Below are 25,114 nucleotides of genomic sequence, written 5' to 3'. Positions count from 1 at the left end.
GCAACAAATCAGCATATTAGAATGATTTCTGAAGAATCATGTGACACTGAAGACTGGAGTAATGGCTACTTTGCCATCACTGGAATAAATTACATTTTAAAATATATAAAAATATAAAAGTTATGTTTGAATTGTGTTAATATTTAACAATATTTTATCAATATTGATCAACATGATGAGCATAAAAGACTTCTTTCAAAAATATAAAAAAATATATTATTGACTCCAAACTTGTGAATGGTAGTGTGTGTGTGTATATATATTAGTTTTGAAATTTTAGCATTTAATTAACATGCAAACAACATCCTGTGCTTTAGCTGTTGGATGGTTTGCATGGTAAAACTCTCTTGGAAAAGTTACATCTTTAAATTCATCATTTCATTACATTCAGCACTCTGTCGTACTGTTCTTGAACAGAAGAACACGTCTTATGTAAACGCCCCCCTAAGAAAACAGTCAGCCTAGTTACACAGGACTTCTTTAAAAAAACTATTAGTTGAATAGTCACTTAGGCAGCCCAGCAGCTAGTTAAAACATGTTAGTTTTGCACTGCACATCTCTCAACTAAAAGCATGACGTGCTACAGTGGGGACATTCAGTAATTTTAACTGGAATAAATCTAGTTTTGTCGCATTGCTCGCAGAAACTTATGGTAGCTTGTACTATCTTGAGTGTTTATTTTATCATTCTAGCTGTGTTAGAGTTTGTCTATGTGTAAGTGTGTATTATTAATTAAGTTTGTTTGTTTGTTATTCATAGCTTTTATTCTTTCACATTTTGATTTGCATTACTGTAGTTGAAATATTGTAACAGCAGTCATGGCTCTCGTATGTATGCTTGCACTTCCTCTTGAATGAATTTATAATGCTACTGCTTGACTCACATTTACCTCCAGATATTCCCATGTTATGGCATTTCCTTTTAGTATCTGCCAAATTCCACAATGTTTCTCACCTGCTCTATTACCCATAATCCATCATTAAACTGCACACCCCAGCCCACCTGTGGGGATCAGCTGTATCCTATTATCTTGCAGTCCTGTCTCTCCTCATATCCAGATCTAGAAATTTCTCCTCACCTCTCAAAGTTGGAACAAACTCCTGCTTTTACGTGCATAAACTGAATTGTCTCTGATTCCGTTAAGTGGCATATCAATCGTTTTAGAGTGTGAGTGTGTTTAGCTTCTGTTCTGCTCCACAGCTGTTTCTCATCAGCTCGCTAACATACCGAAGAATCCTGAAGCCACAGATACTGCCATGACAACCCCTGTAGAGCGCTTACCCTCCCCTACTCTCTCTCTCACTGTCACAGTCAGGCATGGTTGTAGATGAATACAGAATTACCAAAGTATTCAAACGCTTGCATAGCACAGGTGTATGAAATAAATAAAAGTGGTTAAAGGGGTCATAATCATGAGGAAATTAAATTTTTATTGATATTTTAAGAGAATTGTACTGTTAACTTTCGTGTGCTGTTTCAGGCTTTGTGTAGCACCTACATGTTGCTGATCATTTCAGTCTGATGAGTGTCCACTGAACGCAAACTGCGTATGCTGTTCTACTTGTATGTGTCAGCCGCACCACACGGATTCATTTTCTACGTTTATTTACACTTTGATTTGAACGAAAACAGCATATCCGTGTGGTGTGGCTGACGAAGACAAACGAAGCTTTTACGGGTTTGGAACAACATGGGGGTAAGTCATTAATGACAAAATTTTTATTTTGGGGTGGAGTAACCCTTTAAAGGGGTCATATGATGCGATTTCAAGTTTTCCTTTCTCTTTGGAGTGTTACAAGCTGATTGTGCATAGATAAGATCCCTGAAGTTGCAAAGACTAAAGTCTCAAAACCAAAGAGATATTCTTTATCAAAGTTAAGACTCTGCCACGCCCCCCTAAAACGGCTCGTTCTAACACGCCCCCACATATCTACCTCACTATGTGGAAATATTTGCGTAATGCCGCCCAAATGTTCACGCAAAGAAAGAAGGCGTGGTTTCAGTAACCGCAGTTAGTGTTGAAGCAGCCATGTCAGGGAGACGCTGTGTGTTTCTAGGCGAAAGCAAAAGCACTTTATTTGGCCTTCCGAAAGTAGATGCATTTAGGAATCTTTAAGATTACTTACAACAGAACAGCAATGCATTTTATGGACGACCGTTTCGTGAACCTAGGAGAGGAGGTAATTCTGACTTTGCTATGACAATCTGGCGCTTCTGAATCAGCTACTGTTTTGTTATTAGTTTAAGTATTTGCTATTGACTGTTCAAATGCAGAGTTTTGTGAATCGTGTGTGTGTGTCAAATACACAAAATAATGATCTTTAAAAAAGCATCATATGACCCCTTTAACAATTTGAGCTGCACATTTCGGTGTGGATTTTGTGAACCTATTGAAGCTTTTATAGAATTTTCTGCCAAGTTTTATTTGCACATTACAGGCATTTGTTGCATTTAAATTTGCATAATGTTTTGGTTTTATTTATCTTCTAAACTAATAAATCACTCTTTTTCAGACGTTTACTGCGTGGTGCAATTCTCATCTACGAAAGGCAGGGACACAGATCGAAAACATTGAGGAGGATTTTAGAGATGGACTCAAACTTATGCTGCTCCTAGAGGTCATTTCAGGTCAGTGACCTCTAACCACAGTCGCACCTTGAACCCAGTCCACCCCTCTACATTTGGAAGCTTGTATCTTTTTTGATTATATAAAAATTAGTTACACAAAGATAGTTACACTAAGTGCTTTCTTTCATATGTGAACAAAATAGACATTATAACTGAAATATACTTAAAAGAATTGAAAACAAGTTAAATTTAATTGAATCAAGAGGTTGTGGATCTAAACTAAATCAGGAAACTGATTTCGTCTCTCTAGTCATACAAATTTGAAAAAAAAAAAAAGTACAAACATTTTTACAAAAGAGTACTTGCTCTTTTAAGTAAAAATAAGTTAGTTGATAACTGTCAGGAATAAATACGTGATAAAAATATTTATGTACATAATTGAGTCTCCTGAGGGCAGAGTGTTGTGTGTGATGTAATATTATGTAATATTTCAACTGTTTTTCTTTGTAGGAGAACGCTTGGCCAAACCAGAGAGAGGAAAGATGAGAGTCCATAAGATCTCCAATGTGAATAAAGCTCTGGATTTCATTGCAAGCAAAGGAGTCAAACTGGTTTCTATTGGAGCAGAGGGTAGGCCCCTTCAGCAGTGACCTATATCCTGCAGGCTTCCAGGGTCATGAGTTCAGCGTTTCAGCATGTGGGATCAATGACTATCAGACGCTCTGCCTGTGTGTGATATGTGCTTGTATCTCATGTCATATGAAGCCCCTCCCCATTCCATACAGTTAAATAGGTTAGACATGCAGTTTATACCTGACATATATTAGACCAGTCTACAGTGTGTGTGTATTTTTGCTGTTCTCTCTTTATAATCCAGAGCAGCATTCCAGGCAGATTAGCCATCTACCAAAGCCTTTGCCTTGGTCACATACTGTTACCATTTTGTGTGTGTGTGTGTGTGTGTGTGTGTGTGTAGCAGAGCCGGGATACACTTACACACACACATACTGGGATGTGTGTGGAGTGTATTATGAGATTAGCCTAAGAAGAGAAAGAGGAAACATGCATGTTTCCCATACACATCTATGTTTAAAAAAATAAAGACAAAATTAAAATAAAACTTTTTACACATTTAGAAGTGAATGCAGACATTATTTAGTCTTTATTAACCATTTGTCCATTTGAGAATGTCTCCAAAACAGACCTTTTGGGCACATGTTCAGCAATTTTGTTTTGAAAGTATAACAAAAGTTTAGATGAATCTGATTCAGGTATGGCTTTAGTTTGTAAAATGATCTCATTGTTGAGCTGTTACAGTAAATGTGATGCTGGTGTGCATGTGTTTGTTCTGCTCAGAGATTGTTGATGGGAATGCTAAGATGACTCTGGGTATGATCTGGACCATTATCCTTCGCTTCGCCATCCAGGACATCTCAGTGGAGGGTATATATAAATATCACACACACACAGATGTCTGGTTTGCTTTCCTTGTGGGGACTCTCCATAGGCGTAATGGTTTGTCTACTTTACAGACAGTATTTTCTATTGTCCTACACCAACCCTACACCTAAACCTACCCCTTACAGGAAACTTTCTGCATTTTTAGATTTTCAAAAAACTTCATTCTGTGTGATTTATTACCTTGTTTACCTGTGGGGACCTCAATTTAGGTCCCCACCGTGACACGAGTCCCCACGAGTCTGTGTGTATTCAGGTTTAAGTCCCCACCAGAATAGAAAAACAGGTACACACATCACACACACACACACACACATTTTAGTTTATAAGTGATGCATTACATCTTGAAGAAAAAAAGGCAGTAGGCAGTTCATTTGTGTGTATTAAATATCATGAGAGTGAACAGAATGACTGACTAAATTAGCATAATTTTTTTTAATACAGTTCTGCTCTTTTGGCTTTCTGAATATTCATTGTTTAATACAGACGTAATGTCAGGAATTTGTGAGTCATTTAAATGACAATGTTTTCTTTCCACTCCTGAGATTCCATTTGAGATTACATATGAGTGTGTGTGTGTGCAGAGACCTCAGCTAAAGAAGGCCTGCTGCTGTGGTGCCAGAGGAAAACAGCTCCCTACAAAAACGTCAACATTCAGAATTTCCACATCAGGTGAGCAGACAGGAAATGAGCATTAGAGAGAAGCAGGGTGAATGATGGGAAAAGAGCAAGACTGACAGAGATACTGCAACTGAACGCTGAGCTACAGCATCATATACTACATTTCTCTTTCTGTCTCTCTCCCTGTCAGTTGGAAGGATGGATTGGGCTTCTGTGCACTCATTCACAGACATCGTCCAGAACTCATTGATTACGGTAAACTGCGCAAGGTGAGGCATTACCAGAACCTCTGACCATATATAGAGACCAGCAGTATGAAAGACCATGACTCATGCTTTGATGTTTGCTCTCACTCAGGACGACCCAATGACTAATCTGAACACCGCCTTTGACGTCGCTGAAAAGTACCTGGACATCCCTAAGATGCTGGATGCAGAAGGTGAGACATGTAGAGGACAGGTTTCTTCCTGTTCCACTTCACTGTGAAACTAGGTTAGACCTCTGTCCTCTGTCCTCTGTCTAAATAGAGAGCTGTAGGAGGACCGCAGGTATGTGTATAGGCTGAATTTCACCCCATCACTGCAGGCGTGATTGTGGATGTTTCCTTAAAGGGATAGTTCACCCAAAAATGAAAATTCTGTCATTACGAAGCTACGAGATTACTTTTTGTGCGCAAAAGAAAAAAAAAGACTTTATTCAACAATTCGTCTCCTCCGCGTCACGCTGGTGCCATTTTGGAGTTTCCACTGGACGTAAACAGCGTATGCTGTTCTGTGTCAGCTGCGTCACACGGATACGCTGTTTTCGTTCAAATCAAATCACAACAACGTAGGAAACAGATCCGGCGTGACGCAGCTGACACAGAACAGCATCCAGCTGATACTCTTCAAAATGGCACCAGGGTGATGCGGAGGAGACGAATTGTTGAATAAAGTCGTTTTTTTTTTATTTTGCGCATGAGGTTGTTGCAGTGTTGCACTGGATCGATGTTCCTCAAACATTTTTCAATCCTAAGTATTAAGCTTCTGCAGTGAACTCAGCCCGAACCACTTGACGTACAGTCTGCATTTAAATTTTGTTTTACAGATAATTTCATTCTTTCATTTACATTGATAGAATGTTTAGCGTGCAAGATGGCAATGATGTTTTCATAATATTTGCATAATGAATTGAGAACTTTTTGCATACTGAACTGTCTTTTCTTTCTTGCAACTTTATATTTGAACATAAAGCCACTTTACACGGCAAAGACAGTGTCAACATTATATATTTTTTTAGTTCACATAGATAAACAATACACAAATTCACATTTTTACTGGCCCAGTACATTTTATTTTTACAGTGTAGCAGTCCCAGAAAGATTTATAATGATGAATATTTTTGAATTTTATAGCATTTATAATAATATATTTATTATAATCAATTCTTAATATTTGTTTATTTATTATAATATATCATGTTCGTTAAAATATATCAATAAATGTTACATTTTCTTTTTAAAATGTAATTACATTTTTAATTTGTATGAAAGCTGGAAATGATACAGCTATAATGTATTTCCACAAGCTAGATCAGAGATGGGCACTCGAGTTAGTGACTCGGACTCGAGTCGCATTTTTATAGACTTCAGACTTGACTCAGACTCAACCTGAAATGACTCCAGACTTGACTCGACTTGAGGAATATTTTAAAAGCAACTCGAGTCTTTTATCCTTAAAGGGGTCATATGATGTTGCTAAAAAGAACATTATTTTGTGTATTTGGTGTAATGAAATGTGTTTATGCGGTTTAAGGTTAAAAAAACACATTATTTTCCACATACTGTACATTATTGTTTCTCCTCTATGCCCCGCCTTTCTGAAACGCGTAATACTACAGTGAGAATAAAAGTTACGCCTTCTTTCTTTGCGTGAACATTTGGCCGGCGTTATGCAAATCTTCCCACACAGTGACGTAGACATGTGGGGGTGTGTTTAAAAGAGGCGTTTTAGGAGAGCGTGGATGTGGAGAAGTTTTAACTTTTATAAAAATATCTCTTTGTGTTTGAGACTTTAGTCTTTGCAACTTTAGGGATCTTATCTAGTCACGAACAGGTTTTAACACTACAAAGAGAAAGGAAAACTTGAAATCGCATCATATGACCCCTTTAAATACTTATATAACTGATTTTACCAGAGATGGGCACTCGAGTTAGTGACTCGGACTCGAGTCGCATTTTTATAGACTTCAGACTTGACTCAGACTCAACCTGAAATGACTCCAGACTTGACTCGACTTGAGGAATATTTTAAAAGCAACTCGAGTCTACTTATATAACTGATTTTAAAAAGGCGGACCGCATCCGCACCCCGGCATCCATCCGGACCGCGAGCTGTAGCAGCACCACTTTTAAGTGAGCAGCGCGTCAAAACAGCGGAGCTGATCACATAACAAGCGCTCAGGGTCGTTTATGGTAAATATCTTTCAGCGCTATATCCTCTAGTATTTTTGTCTAAAGCCAAACACGCTTTATTCAAGTCCTTTCAGCTCCGTGCGCTTTCTCTGTCTCCGGACACATGCCGGCGCCAAGTTCAAGAGCTGCGGATGACGCGGTTATTTTAACAACAACAGAAACACGGTGAGCAGCAAAATTATAGATTACTTTCACTAAAACAGCAGAAAAAAACAATGCTGCAAATATAGTTATTTTTCTTACTGTATATCTATAACCTATGACTCTGACTAGCTATTCAAACCAGATGTGACAAGACATTATTCTGACATGTAGCATTATTAATCTGTAGGCTAAGAACATTTAAAAAAAAATGTCTAGGCCTAATTATAATTGGGACATTTTTTTACATGGCTAGGATGGAATTGAAACTTTGAAACTGTTAGTTATCTTTTTTTTCTGCTCAAGATGAGAATGTTTTGATTATTGTAGCTACATTGTTTTTAGTAGGCTACATACTGCTTTTAAGTAAAATATTAAAATAGTATAGATTTCAGGAGGAAAACCCTGAAAAGAAACAGATTTTTTTTTTTTTTGGCACATGACCTCGCATATATCTAAATGTAAAAATACAATACATGTAATTTTTTCTTCTTTTTTTTTTGTCCGGACCTTTGCTTGGAAGAAAATATAGAGGCCATGCCTCTTGGAACTTTTACCCCTGACTTATATGATAAAGAAATACTTTATTTGTATGGTTTTGTAATATCTGTGTCAAATATTTCCTTATGTGTCATGGTAGATCGGACTCTTATTATAGAATTTGATTACAGAAAACTGTTTTGAACATGGTAATGGATTAAAACATATAAGTAAAAGGCTGGATGTACATTAACCTTACATCTTAACACCTCTTTTTTTTTACAAAGCAGATCATAGATCATATATTTTGTCTATAGCCTATAAAACAGCTTCGTAAATAGGAAGATTTCAATACATGAGGATTCTGAATGGGATTTTTTAGCGAGCCATTAAATGACTTGAGGCTCGACTCGGACTCGTGACCAAAGACTCGAGACTTGACTCAGACTCCAGGTTAAAGACTTGTGAACATTTCTGAGCTAGATAATGTTGCCTTGGTGACATTTAAACCAACATAATTTGCATCCGAACATTTGATTTATAACAAAAGAAGAAAAGTGTGAAGTGGCTATACTGGAACATTTAATTTACACAAAAACCAAAAACCTAAACTTAACTAAAACTTTAACACTATTCTTTTGTTGCTCAAAATCATTTGTTGCTCAAAGTATTTCCTGCAGGAAAGTCAAACCTTGTTCAAACATTTGTGATGATTAGTTTAATTTTAGGTTGATTATAATAGTTTCATATCCATTCACATTAATAACTCTTTTTTTTTTTTACACAGGAAGTCATCTCAGATGGGCCTCTGAAGTGTGTGTGATGTGCTCTGATTATTAATTTATTCTCTCATTACTTTAATATCACCCCCTTCTTTCTCTGCAGATATTGTTGGTACAGCCCGTCCCGACGAGAAGGCCATCATGACCTACGTTTCTAGCTTCTACCATGCCTTCTCTGGGGCGCAGAAGGTATCGCAGGGCACCCCTCTTAATGTCATGAACTTCTACACTTACCCAATATGTCCCTCCCCTCACTCCGTTTCTGCTCACTGGGTTTTGTGATCACCAGTAGCAGTGATTACTGGTTGTCGTGGTTTCCTGTTACCGTGACTACTCTCCTAACAGTCTGCCTCTCTCTGACTCTTTGCAGTGCTAAGCACCGCCCCTCAGGGCTCATGCTTCTCCTACAGTTGCATGAATCTCTCCACCTGTTGCATGAAGGAAAGGAAGTCTTGTGATGAAGGCATGAGTGTGTCTCCACTCCAGTCTCCTAAAAAATACTCAAACATTCCTGGCATCAATGAGACTTCCTGGAGATCTCTTCATGCCTTGTATCATTTCTGTAGAACTGTGCCCCGTTTGCCTTTGTATCTATGCAGTCTTATACTCTGTGCTTTTTTCTCTCCTTTCCTCTCCACCTCCTTTTCTCTCTCTGTTCCTGCTCCCTCTTTCCCTGGGCAGATATCGTTAGTACGTTGCGTCCCGATGAAAAGGCCATCATGACGTATGTGTCATGTTACTACCACGCCTTCTCAGGCAAACAGAAGGTGAGCGCAGACTGACATCAGCCAATCAAGACACAAGCTTCCACATCACAAACCCAGTCAAATCTAGACAGCCAATCAGATCTCTGCTTTCATCAGAACCCCAAATAACTGTGCCAAAGAAAAAATTTAAGAGATGGTCTTCACTAACCTGAACGCCTTTTTGAAAAAGAGGAGACTTTCCTTACTTTCCTTACCTTACTTTTCCTTACTTTTAAAAAGAGTACTTATTACGGAAATAATATACTTTAAAAAGAAAATTCTTAAGTGTAAACTGAATTTAATGTTTTCAGACACTTAATTGCATGTTATTTGCAATTAAATGAAAATGATTTACATTTTACATTCATATTAAATGCAATTTGATGCAAAGAGTGGTTTTTGACCCACTTAAGTAGGAGTTAAGTACATCTTAATATGTAATTTCATAAGTACTTCTATTGATTTTCTTTGAAATATGGTGAAAGTGTTCTGCTGTATGTGCTGACAAGCATTTATGGTAAACTAAAATATACTTTAATGTAATTTCTATTGAAACTTCAACAGAATAAAAATCAACACGTATGTTAAAGTGCAGTTTTTAAAATTGTATTTAAGTGTGTTCAGAAACATTCTCTTTAAGTACACTTAAGTGGCCTTTTATTTCATTAATATTGCAAGTATATTGCTATCTGTAAGTACAGTTAAAAAATACTTTTAAGATTTGGTGTGCACATTAAATATAATTAAGCACGCTTCTTTTTCACAAGGGAAATTGTGGTAAGGTCAGTCTTGAATGATGTCACTTACAGGTCAAGATCGCACCTGCTCTTTTGATGATGTCACTGACGGGTTACAGCCTGTCTGCTCTGAAACTTCATTGTGATTTCTTACTCATTTCTTGTTTGGCTGTGATATTTCTTTCTTTCTTTTCTGGGTTTTGTGTCAGTTTTGGCTGTTTCCATGGCAACTCTGCTGTAGTATTACGTAACACACCTAGCTCTGTTTCTCCACACATCTGTATGCACACACAGAGCTCTGGTATAGAAACCATCAAACTTCTTTACATATCAAAATACATGTTGACGATCATGTCCAACTAAAACTCAGCAGCAGGCTTCACTAGGACAGTCGGGTCATTCCTACTCAAATGACTTTTATTGTTCATAATTCATTGTGTGTTAGTACAGAGTTGGTCCAGAAAATAAGTTTAAAATCAATGGCCATTTCCACAGCAGTGAATCAGCTTAGACAAGCTCTTGAGCCTAAAGCCAAAGAAGCCACATCATAAGCAGCATATACGACAAAATAATGTTTACACTTTTTAATGCAGCATAAATGTATTTGCACATAGACTGATGTATTTGAATCAGTTCAGATAGACTCCATATCCCTTTAAAAAGTAATAGTTAATTCAGAGAAAGTGTGTTTCTCACTGATAGTGTGAAAGTTACTACTTCATTGTGCTGATTCATCACATCCAGCTGGGTTTCCTCAACTCTGTGTGAGTGTTTCTGAGCTGATGACTAACATCCCTCGATAAATAGTTTTCTACATGCTGGGTGTGTGTTCTCTGCACACACAGATCCTGTCTGCTCTTATAAGGCATGAGTCTGACTGTAAACCCACCAGACAGCTCTGCATCAGAAAAACTTCCTTTGACACACTCACATCCACTCCCATGTACGATTGTTGTGTGCAATATTAGGATTTTTTTAAATAACTCAGTGTCATCATGGTCTAGTAACGTTTTTCTTGATCAAACTTGCTAGTTTAATTATAAAATACACTATTGCATTGTTTTGGTGACAGTCACAAACTCTTTGTTTTCCACAGAATTAAAAAAAAAAACTTAAATCAAAAGTTGGGTTTGGAGTGTCATGAGGATGAGTAGATGATGACAGAATTTTGATGGCCAGTTCAGTATTATTTGTACAAAGCAATATCACTTTTTTTATTTGATTAATTTTTGGATTTTAATCATAATCAATTTAAATGTAAATACTATTTTCTATAATATGTGTTTTTTATATTTTTATTTTAAACACAAAGTACAAAAATAGCTTCACTATAAGCCTAGTAATAAAAAAATTGGTTTAGATTTTTTTTTTCAACTGAACAATGGAAACAAACAATGTATGCAGTTCATGTTTTCATTGATTTTTTTTTACATTTAAAAAGTTAAACATTTGCACTACTCAAAAGAAATTGTCAAATAAATGCTGTTAATGTTTTTCACTGCAGTTTTTCCAATAAAAAAGTACAACTTCTTAATCCACTATTGATAATCATTTTGTGCCAACATAAGCAACATTTCAGATTAGCATTCATAAGATGATTATAAAACTGAGAGCCACTGCCTGAACTCTGTCTGTCACTGACAGCGCTGAACTGAGCTTATCATTGTTTTTTCCTCTTCCTTTCTGGCTTTTAGACTTGCAACTCACTTCCTTACCTCCACCTCCCCCTCCCCCTCCAAAAATACACACATTTATAATTAAACACGCACAAAAGGGATGTATGATATTGATGTAGCAGTTGATTGCTTTTGGTAACGGTAATAAAGTGACTTGAGCACCTCAACACACTTAAACACACAGAACCTTAACAGCGTTGCCATGGCGCTGATGTGGTTTCCACAGAAACAGAAGCAGATTCACTCTGTCCTTTACCCCTTCAGGCCGAGACAGCAGCCAATCGGATCTGCAAAGTCCTGGCTGTCAATCAGGAGAACGAACAACTGATGGAAGACTATGAGAAACTGGCCAGTGATGTGAGCACACTCATTTATGTTCTCTCCTGTTCACTCCCATCCTTCTCTCCTCTCGTCTCCTCGCCTCTCTTCTCCTGTTGTCTCAACCTGTGCTCATTTAGGGCCAACGAGACGTTTCAGTAATCAAAATTAACTAGCACATTTATTTTACAGTGTTTTTAAGGTCACGGAAAACAGGGCATTTAAAATTCTGCTTTCCAGACCATGCAGATCTATGGAAATTAAGAAAATCTCAAAGGATCATGGAAATTTTTATACTGAAAATTATTTTAGTAATGCTCAGCTTTAAAATATTTAACAAATCGCTATTTGTGAGAGAAACCTCCAAATTAAATAATTCTACAATAATTGTATAAATTAAAAAAATATGTGAACCATATGTTTAATTCATAATAATAATAAAAAACAATATGTACCATATTTAAAACGTTCTCTTTTTCTCTCTCTACCTCTTTTATCTCATTCTGTCTGCTCCTAACTTTTTCCAATTTGTTTTATCCTCTTTTTCCCCCTGTTTTTGTTGTTTCTCCCTATTTTTTTTCTGTCTGTCACTTGCTCTCTTCAGCTTCTGGAGTGGATTCGCAGAACAATCCCATGGTTGGAGAACCGTGTCCCAGAGAACACCATGCAGGCCATGCAGCAGATGTTGGAGGATTTCCGGGACTACCGACGACTTCACAAACCGCCCAAAGTTCAGGAGAAATGTCAACTGGAGATCAACTTCAACACACTGCAGACCAAACTCCGCCTCAGCAACCGGCCTGCGTTCATGCCCTCAGAGGGGAAGATGGTCTCGGTGAGAACCTAGCACACTTACAACCTAAGTATCTCAGAGCATTCAACTCTCTTAATTGGATCTGTGATGTTCAATTAATCGTCTGTGTGTGTAGGATATCTCCAGTGCTTGGGGAAGTCTCGAGGGAGCAGAGAAGGGTTATGAAGAGTGGTTACTGAATGAGATTCGCAGACTGGAGAGACTCGACCATCTTGCAGAGAAATTCCGTCAGAAAGCCGCTATCCATGAGGCCTGGACTGACGGTAACACTTCTTTTTATTTGTTTATAAGAACTGAATTCCTCTCTATGGCATGGCTGATCTTTGCTGCTCCCTGTAGGTAAGGAGGAGATGCTGCAGCAGAAAGACTATGAGACGGCATCCCTCTCGGACATCAAAGCTTTGCTGAAGAAGCACGAGGCGTTTGAGAGTGATCTTGCAGCTCATCAGGACAGAGTGGAACAGATCGCTGCCATCGCACAGGAGCTCAAGTGAGTAAATGCACGGAAAGATCTGACCGAGACGCTGCTTCATGCTGCTTCAAGTTTAAATGTTTTGGTCTAGAACATTTCATCTGTAGCTTACACATTCTGTAATCTTTTGGTGAAGTAGTTTAATAGTTTCACTCTCATTCTCTCTCTAGTGAGTTGGAGTACTATGACTCTCCCAGTGTAAATGCTCGCTGTCAGCAGATCTGTGATCAGTGGGACTCACTGGGGGTTTTAACTCAGAAACGCAGCGAGGCCTTGCAGGTAAAACACTTCTATCATACACCCGTATGGAATTAATTCTTTCTATTCTGACCTGCAGGAAAGGGCAGTGTTGCTTCTTTGGTGACATACTGTGATACAGTGTGTGTGTGATTTTGTGCTGTAAGTGCAGTGCACTCATATGTGTGTCTTGGCTCTATCTCTTCCCTCAGAGGACCGAGAAACTGTTGGAAACGATTGATCAGCTGTACCTGGAGTTTGCCAAAAGGGCGGCGCCCTTTAACAACTGGATGGAGGGAGCCATGGAAGACCTGCAGGACACTTTTATCGTCCACACCATTGAGGAGATACAGGTATTGCACATTCATCTTTCATCCATCCATTCATTTATTCATCTCCCTTTTCATTTATTCATGCAATATATATCTGTTGATCTGTCTTCACAGTTGTTCCCTCATTTTGGGCCCTATGAAAATGCCATTTATTCAATATTTTTTAAGCAATATCACACAATATACATTTTTTGTCCATTTAATTTCAACTTTAAACCTCTGTTATGCAGCACTTTGTTTACCAAGAAATTAAAGGAATTATTCAAATTTAATTTTATTACAGTTTAAAAGATTAATTAGTTTTATGCATTAATTTGACCAGTTTTTGATAGTAAATGTGTATTAAATCATAAAACACAGATTCCAGAAAAATTAAGACAGGAAACACAGAATTTCTGAAAAAATAATACATATTTCATAGGACTATTATTCTTACATTTGTAATAAATTATTAAATTGTTAGTTTTATGAGTTCAATTGATTAGACATTCTTTTTAATTATTAAAATTTAAGTAAACCATTAAAATGAAATCCAGAAAAGTTAAAAAGGGACAACACAGAATTATTTTATCTTTCTGTCCATCCGTCCAGCCATGCATCTATCCATTTGGTGGATTTCAAATGTGACTGTGAAGTGTTCTGATGCATTTCACATAAAAGTTGATATAAGAGTGAAAATTGAAAAGTTGCAGAGGGGGATTGTTTTGGAAAGTTGTAGCACCTCTCTTTGTGTGTGTGTGTGTGTGTGTGTGTATCAGGGACTCAGCACAGCCCATGAGCAGTTTAAAGCCACACTGCCCGAGGCAGATAAGGAACGTCAGGCAATCTTGGGCATCCATAATGAAATTGCTAAAATTGTGCAGACATATCACGTCAACATGGCTGGCACCAACCCCTACACCACCATCAACCCTCAGGAGATCAATGCCAAATGGGATAAGGTAAGAAAATAAACTTGTGCAGGACAAACAGAAGGGAATCAGAGTTTTTAGACAAATATATGACATGTTATATATATATATATATATATATATATACAGTAATCTGCAAAAATGTCAACGATTCTGTGTTTTTCTGTCAATATGGGGTGCTGTGTGTACATTAATGAGGAAAAAAAATTAACTTAAATGATTTTAGCAAAAATATAAAATATAACAAAGAGTGAAAAATTGAAGGGGGTCTGAATACTTTCCGTACCCACTGTATATGTATATATAATCATTTAAGAAAATGTGTACAATGAGAGGTGCTTAATTCACCTCCACACTGCTACTCCTCCACAATCTTCCTTTCTCTCTGTCCTCTCAGGTGAGACAGTTAGTACCCCAGAGAGATCAGGCCCTGATAGAAGAACACGCTCGTCAGCAGAATAATGAGAGACTGCGCAGACAGTTTGCTAATCAGGCAAATGTCATTGGGCCCTGGATCCAGACCAAGATGGAGGTGGGACATGAGCTCAACTAACAGAAAATTAATTACATTCTCTTATGGTACTTCAGACAGCTTCTGTGAAAAAAAGATGTCAAAAATGTCCTTGGTGATTAGCTTACATACATGATGACACAAGCAAATTTGTTTGATTTACATACAACACCATTTAAAAGTTTGGGGTCAGTAGGATTTTTTTTTTTTTTGGAAGGAAATTAATACTTTTATTCAGCAAGGATGCATTAAATTGAACAAAAGTGACAGTAAAGACATTTATGTCACAAATAGTTTCAGTTAATCAAATAAATGCGGTTCTTTTAAATTTTCTATTTATCAAAGAATCCTGAAATATTAATGTTTAATATATGTCTTTGGTAAATAGGATATATTATAGGTCAACTAACCATTTGGAGCAAAGTAGACACAGGACTTTCTAAAAAAAATGCTATGGGAAGTTAAACAAAAAAAATAACCTTACATAAGTAGGGCTTGTTAAAATATTACTAGCCCTACTTTGTACTTGCCCACATTAAAATTTGTCATATGTTAACAATCATCTTAGAGGACAAAATGCATCAGATACTGCTAAATTAGCTCTGAAAACCATTTGGGTGGCTGCAGAAAAAAATTGCAGAAATTCAGGAAGGACTGTGGTTGGTCTCTTATTTTATTTTATTTTTTAATGTTCTGTACTTAGGAAATTGGCCGAATCTCTATTGAGATGCACGGGACTCTGGAGGGTCACCTGACCCACCTTCGGCAGTATGAGAAGAGCATTGTAAACTACAAACCAAAGATCGACCAGCTAGAGGGAGACCATCAACTAATACAGGAAGCACTTATATTTGACAACAAACACACTAACTACACCATGGAGGTATATACACACATAAAATCTCAAATGCTTACTTGCAAACCCCCTGGTGCATTGATATGTTCCTGATGTCTCTTTTCTTCCTCTAGCACATCCGTGTAGGTTGGGAGCAGCTCCTCACCACCATCGCTCGCACCATCAACGAGATCGAGAACCAGATTCTGACCCGTGATGCCAAAGGCATCAGCCAGGACCAAATGAATGAGTTCAGAGCCTCGTTCAACCACTTCGATAGAGTCAGTATCACACCGTGCAGTCCAACACCACAGTTTAACATCATTAAGAGCAGTAGGACTTCTGAGACCGTTACTCGGTGACTTCATTTGGGTGGAACAAGAGAATTGCATAACTTTTTGTTAAAGACATTTCATTTTTTAATTTTGTGATTGGCTGCTGCGACATTTTGTGCGGTACCATTCCGGCTTGGGCAAAATTCAAAGTTTAAAGGCCCGTTCACACAGAGGACGATAAAGATAAAGCTGTAGTTTTAAAAATTGTTCTACATGTAAAAGAATAGCAGAGTCCACACCACAACTTAAAAGTAACGGCACAGAGGAATGATATCGTTTGAATCATTTTCAAAATTACTTTTTTTCTAGCTGATGAACGATAAAAACATTGAATCAGTATTCCAATCAGTAATCATCCTTCTTTAAAGAGCTTGACATTTAAAGCTGCAGAAAATTGTAGCGCTTGCTTATATTAAACACAACGTTATTGTGCTTTGGTGTGGGCACTAATATAGTTACAGTTATTGTTCTTGGTGTGAACAGGAAGAATTTGCTCCCTTTTAGTTGATATGAACTGAATTGGTCATGGGCCATAGGAAGTTCATTTGGAATGACAGAAAGTAGAATTTACTACATTTAAATTCAAAGAAATTCAGCAGGAAATGACATTCCAGGAAAACAAATGTTTTTCCATCCTGGTCCAAGTCTGTAAGGCCTAAAAAACCTTGAAACTTTAAGCCTTTTTTTTTTACTTTTAGACAAGACCTACAAAGATTATCTTGCCAAACTTAACTGTTTCTTGTTAAAACGACAATTTCAAATCATGTTAATTCTACCTCCTTTAAATTCGAATTTCAATTCCACTTCATTTTTGCTACCCTAAATAATATTAAACTCAGTAATTGAATTTTAATTTTAAATAATTTTAATTCTAAGTTGAGCACAACCCTTGTACCTTGCGGTTCCTGTCCTGTTTAAGTACTCGACTTACAACAGCCAAAATTGGCAAAATGCACAAATATCTGAGTTTTTACTTTCATAACAATGCGTTTGTATAATTGACCTGATTTGCATAGAATGGAATTATGGTATATGTCACCCACACAAGTCCCAGATTACAGGCTGCCATGCTGAAACCCAGCGCTGCACTAAAAACCCACACAGTGCCACCCATGACACCTTAAAGGATTAGTTCACTTCCAGAGCAAAAATTTCCTGATAATTTACTCATATTCATGTCTTTCTGTCTTCAGTCGCAAAGAAATTAAGGTTTTTGAGGAAAACATTCCAGGATTAATGGACTTCAATGGTGGCCAACAGGTTGAAGGTCAAATTGCAGTGTCAATGCAGCTTCAAAGGGCTCTACACGATCCCAGCCAAGGAATAAGGGTCTTATCTAACTAAACGATCGGTCATTTTCTAAAAAAAAAAAAAATAAATCAATATGCTTTTTAACCACAAATGCACGTCTTGCACTAGCTCTGCACTGCACGTCCGCAAAGTCACGCATAACATAATCACGTTGGAAAGGTCACGCACGGTTAGCTCTTCGTCTGTGTTCACAGGTTCAAAATGGTTGGGTTGGGCAAAAAACTCCATCTCATTTTCTCCTCCAACTTCAAAAACATCCGACATCGTTGTTTTACCTTTTTTTGTAGGAGCATTTTACTTTCTTTGCACGTTCACTTTGCAAACACTGGGTCGGGACTTCCGCCTACATCATGTGTGACCTTTCCAGTGTGACTACGTAATGCATGAAGTCGAGCTAGTGCAAGACGAGCATTTGTGATTAAAAAGTATATAAATTTGTATTTTTTTAAGAAAACAACCGATCGTTTCGCTATATGAGACCCTTATTCCTCGGCTGGGATCGTGTAGAGCCCTTTGAAACTGCAATTTGACCTTCAGTCCATTGGCCACCATTGAAATCATGGAAAAAAAAGTTTTCTTTTCCTCAAAAAGCTTAATTTCTTTGCGACTGAAGAAAGAAATCATCAGGAAATTTTCATTCTGGAAGTGAACTAATACTTTAAAATCGTTAAAACAACACAACATAGTTAACCGAGCATAACAGGCCCAGATTTTGAGCAGATCTGTCCTCACAATCACTCTCTGCCCTCACTCACGGCACAGTACTGCACAGTTTGTCCTAATGTTTGTGCACTTTTCTCTTCTTTTGTCTTGTTTTTCACTTCTGCATGGACCCTCTTCTACCCCTCCACATGTCTGCATGACATTCTCCCACCCCTCCCACGTGTGTGCTGCATGTCCACGCTGCTGACCTCTGACCCTGCCCACGGCTCTGACACCCAGGACCACTCGGGCAAACTGGGCGCTGAGGAGTTCAAAGCCTGCCTTATCAGTCTGGGCTTCGATATCGGGAACGACGCACAGGTACACACACACCAACACCAGTCAGGGAGTTCAATCATTAACCACACTCTTTTTGTTTTGTTTTTTCCTTTCTACTCTCTTTTCCTTTCTCCTTTCACTCGGTCTCATTTTCCCTCAAACCTTCCTCTAAAATGACTTCCTTCGCCTATACCTACCTTCATCTTTCTCTCCACTACTACCTGGTTCTGTTTGTCCCTGGTGGGTTCCTGTAGAAGAGAACAGGCATGATGGATGCAGAAGACTTCCGAGCCTGCCTCATCTCCATGGGTTATAATATGGTAAAGCAGAGAGTTCAAATCTCCATGGGTTGTGATCAGGTTAAACTGAGAATTGTAGTCCCCATGGATAATGAACTGGTAACTCATATAATCTGAATGTGTTGTAATATGGATAAACTGATAGTTATAATCCCTCTGGATTAAACTGGAAAATCAGAGATTTATGATCAACATGAGGTATAATATGGTTAAGCAGTTTTAATCTCCATGTTTTATCTGGTAAATCAGAGTTATCATCTGGTTTCGGACAGATTTTGTGGGGTTATATTTATGTGGGTTATTATTTTAGTAAGTATTTCTGGAAAAGGTAGCATAAACTTAAAAAAATCCATGGATTATAGTCAAGTTATAATCCCTATTGAATAGAACTAAACAGAAGTTATAATAGAGATTTATATCTACTACATGGTATATAACCTGGAAAAAGAGATTTATAATCAACATTGGGTGTCCATCTTATTTTGAATGTAAGAGATGGTGCAGCCATTTTTAACTTGAGTGGCTTCTGGTTTCAGCCACTTCCAGTTATTTTAGCTGTACAAAAAACAGTCCGTTATGTTGCTTGATGGAGCAAACTGGTATAGGTTACCATATTATTTGAATTTATTTGCCTAATTATAAACACACTGGTTTGTTGCACAAATAGTTTTACCGTTTACTGCACTTTGTTATTCTAGTTATTTATCTACAGCGACTAATAAATCTGAAGTCTCACAGGTTCACTGGAAATAGCTGACTTCCACATTGAAAAATAAGGTGGATAAAAAGCAGAAAGTTAGAATCTCAATGTAATATTTGGTAAGGCGGAGTTTCTGAACTCTAGATTAGTTTGGTCTATGTGGTTTGGTCTATGTGGTTCAGTGTTATTTTAGTATAATTTATATTCTGTTAAAATATTTATTAATGTTTTAAATTAGCTAATATTTTTCCATTTTCATTTTATTTCCTTTTATTATTATTTTTTTATATATTGTTTTTTTCCAGGTTTAGTTTTAGATATTTTAATACTTCAGCTTACTTCAGTTAGTTGCCAAGGCAACATTTTTAATTATTTTTTTTTCATCAAATATTTATATTTTATTTTTCTTCCCGCAAATGATTTTGTAATAGTTTAGTTAACAGTAACAACACTAATGTGAGACTGAGAAATTTTCTTAAGTATTCTTGGAAAAAAACAAACATATCATCAGCTATGCTAACCCAGTGAGGAGCAATCTTTCATATTGTTTTCGTAGTGATTTTTAAGAAGCGTTTCTCTGTTCTGTAGGGAGAGGCTGAATTTGCCCGCATCATGAGCATTGTGGATCCTAACAGACTGGGAGTGATCACATTCCAGGCCTTCATTGACTTTATGTCTCATGAGACGGCCGACACAGACACTGCTGATCAGGTCATGACATCCTTTAAAGTCCTTGCTGGAGACAAGGTACATATACACAATCCAGAAATCACTTCCCAGTGTTAAAGTGTCTAAATGAATAACTAAATGAATAACTCTCTCCTCATGCAGAACTATATCCTGGTGGATGAGCTGAGGCGTGAGCTCCCCCCTGACCAGGCCGAGTACTGCATCGCCCGAATGACGCCTTACACTGGCCCCGACGCCGTCCCGGGAGCTCTTGACTACATGTCCTTCTCCACTGCCCTCTATGGGGAGAGTGACCTCTGAACCGTGACCCCCCGCATCTGGGGTCAACCTGCCTTCTGATACAAACACACAAATACGTGTATTCATACACACACACATAGCTCGCGCACAATGAGAATAAAAGTGGCTCTTCAGTGCTGATCTAGCACCAACAAGCAGAGCTGGTCCCAGATCAGCCCATCAGCACCACTCAATGACGTTCGGTCATTTTTGTATCCTCCTATCAGCCCAGGCCCTTCCTGTGTGTCATATACAACTTCCTGTTCTTTCTCCAGCTGTGTTCATGAAGCCTATCTTGCCTGTCTTGGGGATTGTGTCACAAAGATGCTTCCTTCACATGCTTGTCAGAAGATCCTACTTCCCACTGAAGTCGTAATTATGAGTTTGTCACATTGAAGGAGAGAATAGGAAATCCTGAGACTCTTTTCTCCATGTAAATGTACAATACGCAACAAACGGTTACAAATGTACTGTACATAAAGCACGTGGTAGGCAGCATCATGTCATCCTTGTGACCCATGTGATACTGCATGACCATGTGCTACGATTGATCCGCTTTTTTTACATAGAGTTAATGCTTGTTGATGAGACTGTTTTTTGAACGTTTTCTTGTGATGGTGAGTCAGACTTCATGAACAGATCTTCCCCTTTCTGCTTCCAAGTGCAACATTGAAAAACTCCCTCCCAGGAGGAATGTTTTCTGTATTTTTACTTCTTATTTTGTTTGTTTGTTTTTTCCTCTTCATAAAGGAATAAAGTTAACATATTTTACTATACAGAACAAAAAAAGGTATTTTTCTTCACCTTATTAAAAAACTTTAAAAATTATGAAAATTTAAATAAAGAAACAATCACAGTTGTGTGTTTGTGTTTTTATTTGCTTGTGTGAAGGAGAAATGTGTTCTATTAACTTAAGATAATGATTTATTTTAATGTAGAAAGGAAAGGGGAAAAAATTAGGAACATGTTTATAACTCATTTTAACATTTATTCATTTTATTCACTCAAATTATGAATATTTAAATTAAATTAGCTGTATATTACCTAAAGAAACAGGAAAGTGTAGAAGAGCATAAGAAATCCTATATTTTCAGATAATGTACATAATTTATTTCACTTAGCTGTTGATAAAATACATTGATTAGAGATATTGATGTGCTATATTGGTTTTGTGTGTTCTTTGACCTGTGACATACTAACAAACACCATGAAAATAGTTTAATTGTCTAAGTAAAAGGAAAAGATTATTTATTTATTTCACCTGCTTCGATTGTGACAGTATTTTTTCCATCTTAGATGGCCTCACAGGAAAAGAGCATTATGTAGAAGTTTAGAGAGTACATCGGTGTATAGATAGATGGTCTCAAAGCTAACAGTTTTTTACTAAAAGCCACAAAACTCTTGTTTTGATTTCTTGAGTTTTATTATGTTTTCTGGTTTGAAGTTCCTTGCTAAATTTATTTAGAAATTTGATTTCTATGACAAAGATCTAGTTAAAGTATAAGTTAACAAGGTTAACTTAATAATTGATTTTCAAGCTCTAGACTAGAGTTTATAACTCTAATATAAAGTTAAGAGATCTATTTGTTCCTTTATAATTTAACTAAACTAACCCTGAAAATGTGCTTTCAGTTGTAATTCTCACACACAGTAATGTAATATCCCTCATTTTTAAAGTGGAACCAGTGACTCCTTTCTTAGTTCTACACGGACGCAATATGAGGCTGTACGATGTCGCTGCGGGGATTGTGGGTTTACATGGCGGCGCCCGGTGAGCCATGTTGAATTATGTCCTACTGACTTTATTCTGAATAATGTGAAATTGTAGAATGACATACTTGATCTAAACATGTGGAATCAAGTTCGTAAACTCCAAAAGAACAGGACAGTGAAATATGGCATCCCGATGCTGGTGAGCGCTTTAAAATGTGTTGAGTAATGTGTAAGATGAGCTGTCATTCATTATCGTCGTGTTTATAATTACGATTTAAAAAGTTGTGTAACACACGCCTTAGTAATAATTAGATCGAAATCATGGTTTAAATAATAATAATATTTATTGTCATTTACTGTAATAATAAATCTAACTGTTGTTTAATTGACGGTCAACTGTTAATTTTGAAAATTGAGTGTGATGCAATTTTTGTCCAATATTAGTAATATTTAATGAAGGTTTTTTTGTAAGTTTTTTTACGCAGTAATATGAAAATATTATGTAAATCAAGTCATTGATGCCTTAACAATGAAAAAATAAATACAAATATAGGATAGAGAGTGACAAGAAAGAATATATTCTCAGATAATTCAATTCTAGGTTCCAGATTTTGACACGCGTTGTTTGTTTGTTTTTTTATTATTATTATTGTTGATATTGATGATGTCACACTTTTTCAATGTGCAATATATTTTACAAGTTCTCTTTTTCTATGTTAAACACTGTTGTCAACTTTCTGCTTTTGTAAATCAATAATGTAGCCTGCTCATAATGAGACACCCTAGTGTTCATATTTCTGCTCATATAATGTTTGTTTGAAGCTGCTGGTTGTGGGAGGGTCGTTTGGATTGAGAGAATTCACTCAGATTAGATATGATGCACAGAAGATAAAAAAGAAGGTATGTAAAACTTAATAGACTAAAATATAACATCATATAATCTTTTCATGTACAGGCCAAGTGACAATGACAGAACTTCAGCCAGAACCCATTTATGCTGTACAATAAAACATTATCATAGTTTATCTATTATCTTTTTTTTTTTTTTCGTGTTTCTTTTAGCTGGACCCTGCACTGGAAGCACGGGTGAACAATAAAAAACAGTCGGCCATCCTTCAGGAAGAGTATGAGGTAATGAGAGAATGAGTGATAGATGGAGAATCTGTGTGTGTGTACTAATGTTTTATAGAGCCATCTGCTGTTTTGCTGTGAATTGGAAGTTACATTTACTTGCTAGTGAGGTTGTGGTAGCCTAATGGTTAAGCATCTGGCTTGTTAAATGCAGTCAGTGCAGTTTTGGATCTGACACAGGGTGACTCAGGAACCGTAATCGTAATTTTGTTATGCAGTTTGTCAAGCAGGACACGTAACTAGGTTTCTCCAGGGAGACTGACTGACCCGGCAATTAACGTGCTGTAAGTTATTTTGGACAGAAAGTGTCTAGTTAGCGGTTTAGTCTTAACTAAGTGCACTGGATGGCAATTGGTTCATTTAGCATCTCCATTTCAGGCTGTGGGTGGTTGCGGCTGTCCACAGAACAGCAAAAACAGACTGTCATTATACTGCAATGGTGATTCTCTTTGACTTTAAAAACGTTATTTTTAGCCTTACTGCCCTTATAAGAAGTTACAATGCCATTAAATCTGACCTTCTAGATAGTAGTAGAAGAGTGCCTTCAAGTGGAACCAGGGAAATTTAGTCATTATAAACCACTTTACAGCTGTTCATTAGATGATAAATATTAACTCGGTCATGCTTCATCCTAATTGTTTTATTTTAGATCTTACATTGACCCACCATGAATCATAAAACAAATAAGCGCCCTGCTCTAGCTGACTCATTGTTGGTAACTTAAGTACACTTCTGTTTGGGGTCATGAAAATTTAATTCAAGTTGATCAAAAGTAACAGCAAAGACATTTATAACATTATAAAAGATTTCTATTTCAAATAAATGCTGTTCTTTTGAACTTGTAGTCTTCAAAGATTCTGAAAAAAGCTATCATGGTTTCCACACAAATATTGAACCGCATAATAATAAGAAATGTTTCTTGAGCACCAGATCAGCATATTAGAATGATTTCTGAAGGATCATGCGACACTGAAGACTGGAGTAATGACTACTGAAAATTCAGCGTTGCCACCACAGGAATAAATTAAGTTTCGAAATATATTAAAATAGAAAAGTGTTATTTTAATTTGTAATAATATTTCACAACACGACTATTTTTACTGTATTTATGATCAAATAAATGCACATTTGGTCTGCATAAAAGACTTTTTTCAGCAACATTTTTTAACATTAGTGTATGTGCCATAGCATTCAGGCCATTTATTAAATTAGCAACAACTTGATTAGACCGTTCAATGCATTTTCTATGAATTTCTTTGTAGCTTTTGAGATCTGGCATTTGCCATTAAATTGCTGTGTGTGTTTGATTGTGCATTTGATTCGTGGCTTTGAAAAAATATTAATTTCATATAATGTAATCTCTTTTGTTTCTATAGAAAGTGAAGGATTTGGACTTGGATGGATGGAAGAACATTCGTGGCCCACGTCCCTGGGAGGATTCAAAGGAGCAGCAGCAAGCTCAACTCAATAAAGGCACATAGAACTCTAAAACCTTAAACTCCCACTGCTGGTCCAAAGATGTAAGACACTCATAAAAACAGTGCAGTGTATGGTTGTCACCATATAATAAATTAGCACCTCATA

General features: G+C 37.0%; 2 protein-coding genes across 8 annotated transcripts in view; both read left to right on the top strand.

Moving 5' to 3' along the window:
• Positions 1-21,506, top strand: part of LOC107680897 (alpha-actinin-1-like) — a 34,805-nt gene extending 13,299 nt beyond the window's left edge. Inside the window, exons 2-22 of one of the 7 annotated variants that reach the window (XM_016477466.1) lie at positions 2,514-2,628; positions 3,079-3,198; positions 3,925-4,011; positions 4,611-4,698; positions 4,838-4,916; positions 5,005-5,086; positions 8,606-8,691; positions 11,926-12,018; positions 12,584-12,814; positions 12,909-13,056; positions 13,133-13,283; positions 13,436-13,544; positions 13,715-13,855; positions 14,593-14,775; positions 15,143-15,277; positions 15,960-16,139; positions 16,226-16,372; positions 18,680-18,760; positions 18,973-19,038; positions 20,306-20,464; positions 20,549-21,506. In XM_016477466.1, the coding sequence (XP_016332952.1) occupies positions 2,514-2,628; positions 3,079-3,198; positions 3,925-4,011; positions 4,611-4,698; positions 4,838-4,916; positions 5,005-5,086; positions 8,606-8,691; positions 11,926-12,018; positions 12,584-12,814; positions 12,909-13,056; positions 13,133-13,283; positions 13,436-13,544; positions 13,715-13,855; positions 14,593-14,775; positions 15,143-15,277; positions 15,960-16,139; positions 16,226-16,372; positions 18,680-18,760; positions 18,973-19,038; positions 20,306-20,464; positions 20,549-20,707 (2,640 nt within the window). In that variant the 3' untranslated portion in view covers positions 20,708-21,506. The other 6 variants (XM_016477233.1, XM_016477083.1, XM_016477161.1 and 3 more) reach the window with 6 other exon arrangements.
• A 905-nt stretch (positions 21,507-22,411) lies between these two features.
• cox16 (cytochrome c oxidase assembly factor COX16) lies at positions 22,412-25,114 on the top strand. Its single transcript, XM_016479498.1, has 4 exons — positions 22,412-22,598; positions 23,222-23,299; positions 23,462-23,530; positions 24,907-25,114. The coding sequence occupies exons 1-4, from the start codon at positions 22,536-22,538 to the stop codon at positions 25,009-25,011; spliced, it is 315 nt and encodes a 104-aa protein (XP_016334984.1). The 5' UTR covers positions 22,412-22,535; the 3' UTR covers positions 25,012-25,114.

Source organism: Sinocyclocheilus anshuiensis, unplaced genomic scaffold (assembly GCF_001515605.1).
Source record: "Sinocyclocheilus anshuiensis isolate Anshui unplaced genomic scaffold, SAMN03320099.WGS_v1.1 scaffold413, whole genome shotgun sequence".
Lineage (NCBI taxonomy): Eukaryota > Metazoa > Chordata > Actinopteri > Cypriniformes > Cyprinidae > Sinocyclocheilus > Sinocyclocheilus anshuiensis.
The sequence above is the reverse complement of the archived record's forward strand: the minus strand, read 5'-3'. Positions and strand labels throughout refer to the sequence as shown.

Bases quoted from the DNA above. Each gene is read 5' to 3' on its own strand.
- cox16 (XM_016479498.1), top strand. From the start codon at position 22,536: ATGTGGAATCAAGTTCGTAAACTCCAAAAGAACAGGACAGTGAAATAT. The intron at 22,599-23,221 runs GTGAGCGCTTTA...GTTTGTTTGAAG, and splicing joins AATATGGCATCCCGATGCTG to CTGCTGGTTGTGGGAGGGTC. The intron at 23,531-24,906 runs GTAATGAGAGAA...TTGTTTCTATAG, and splicing joins TCCTTCAGGAAGAGTATGAG to AAAGTGAAGGATTTGGACTT.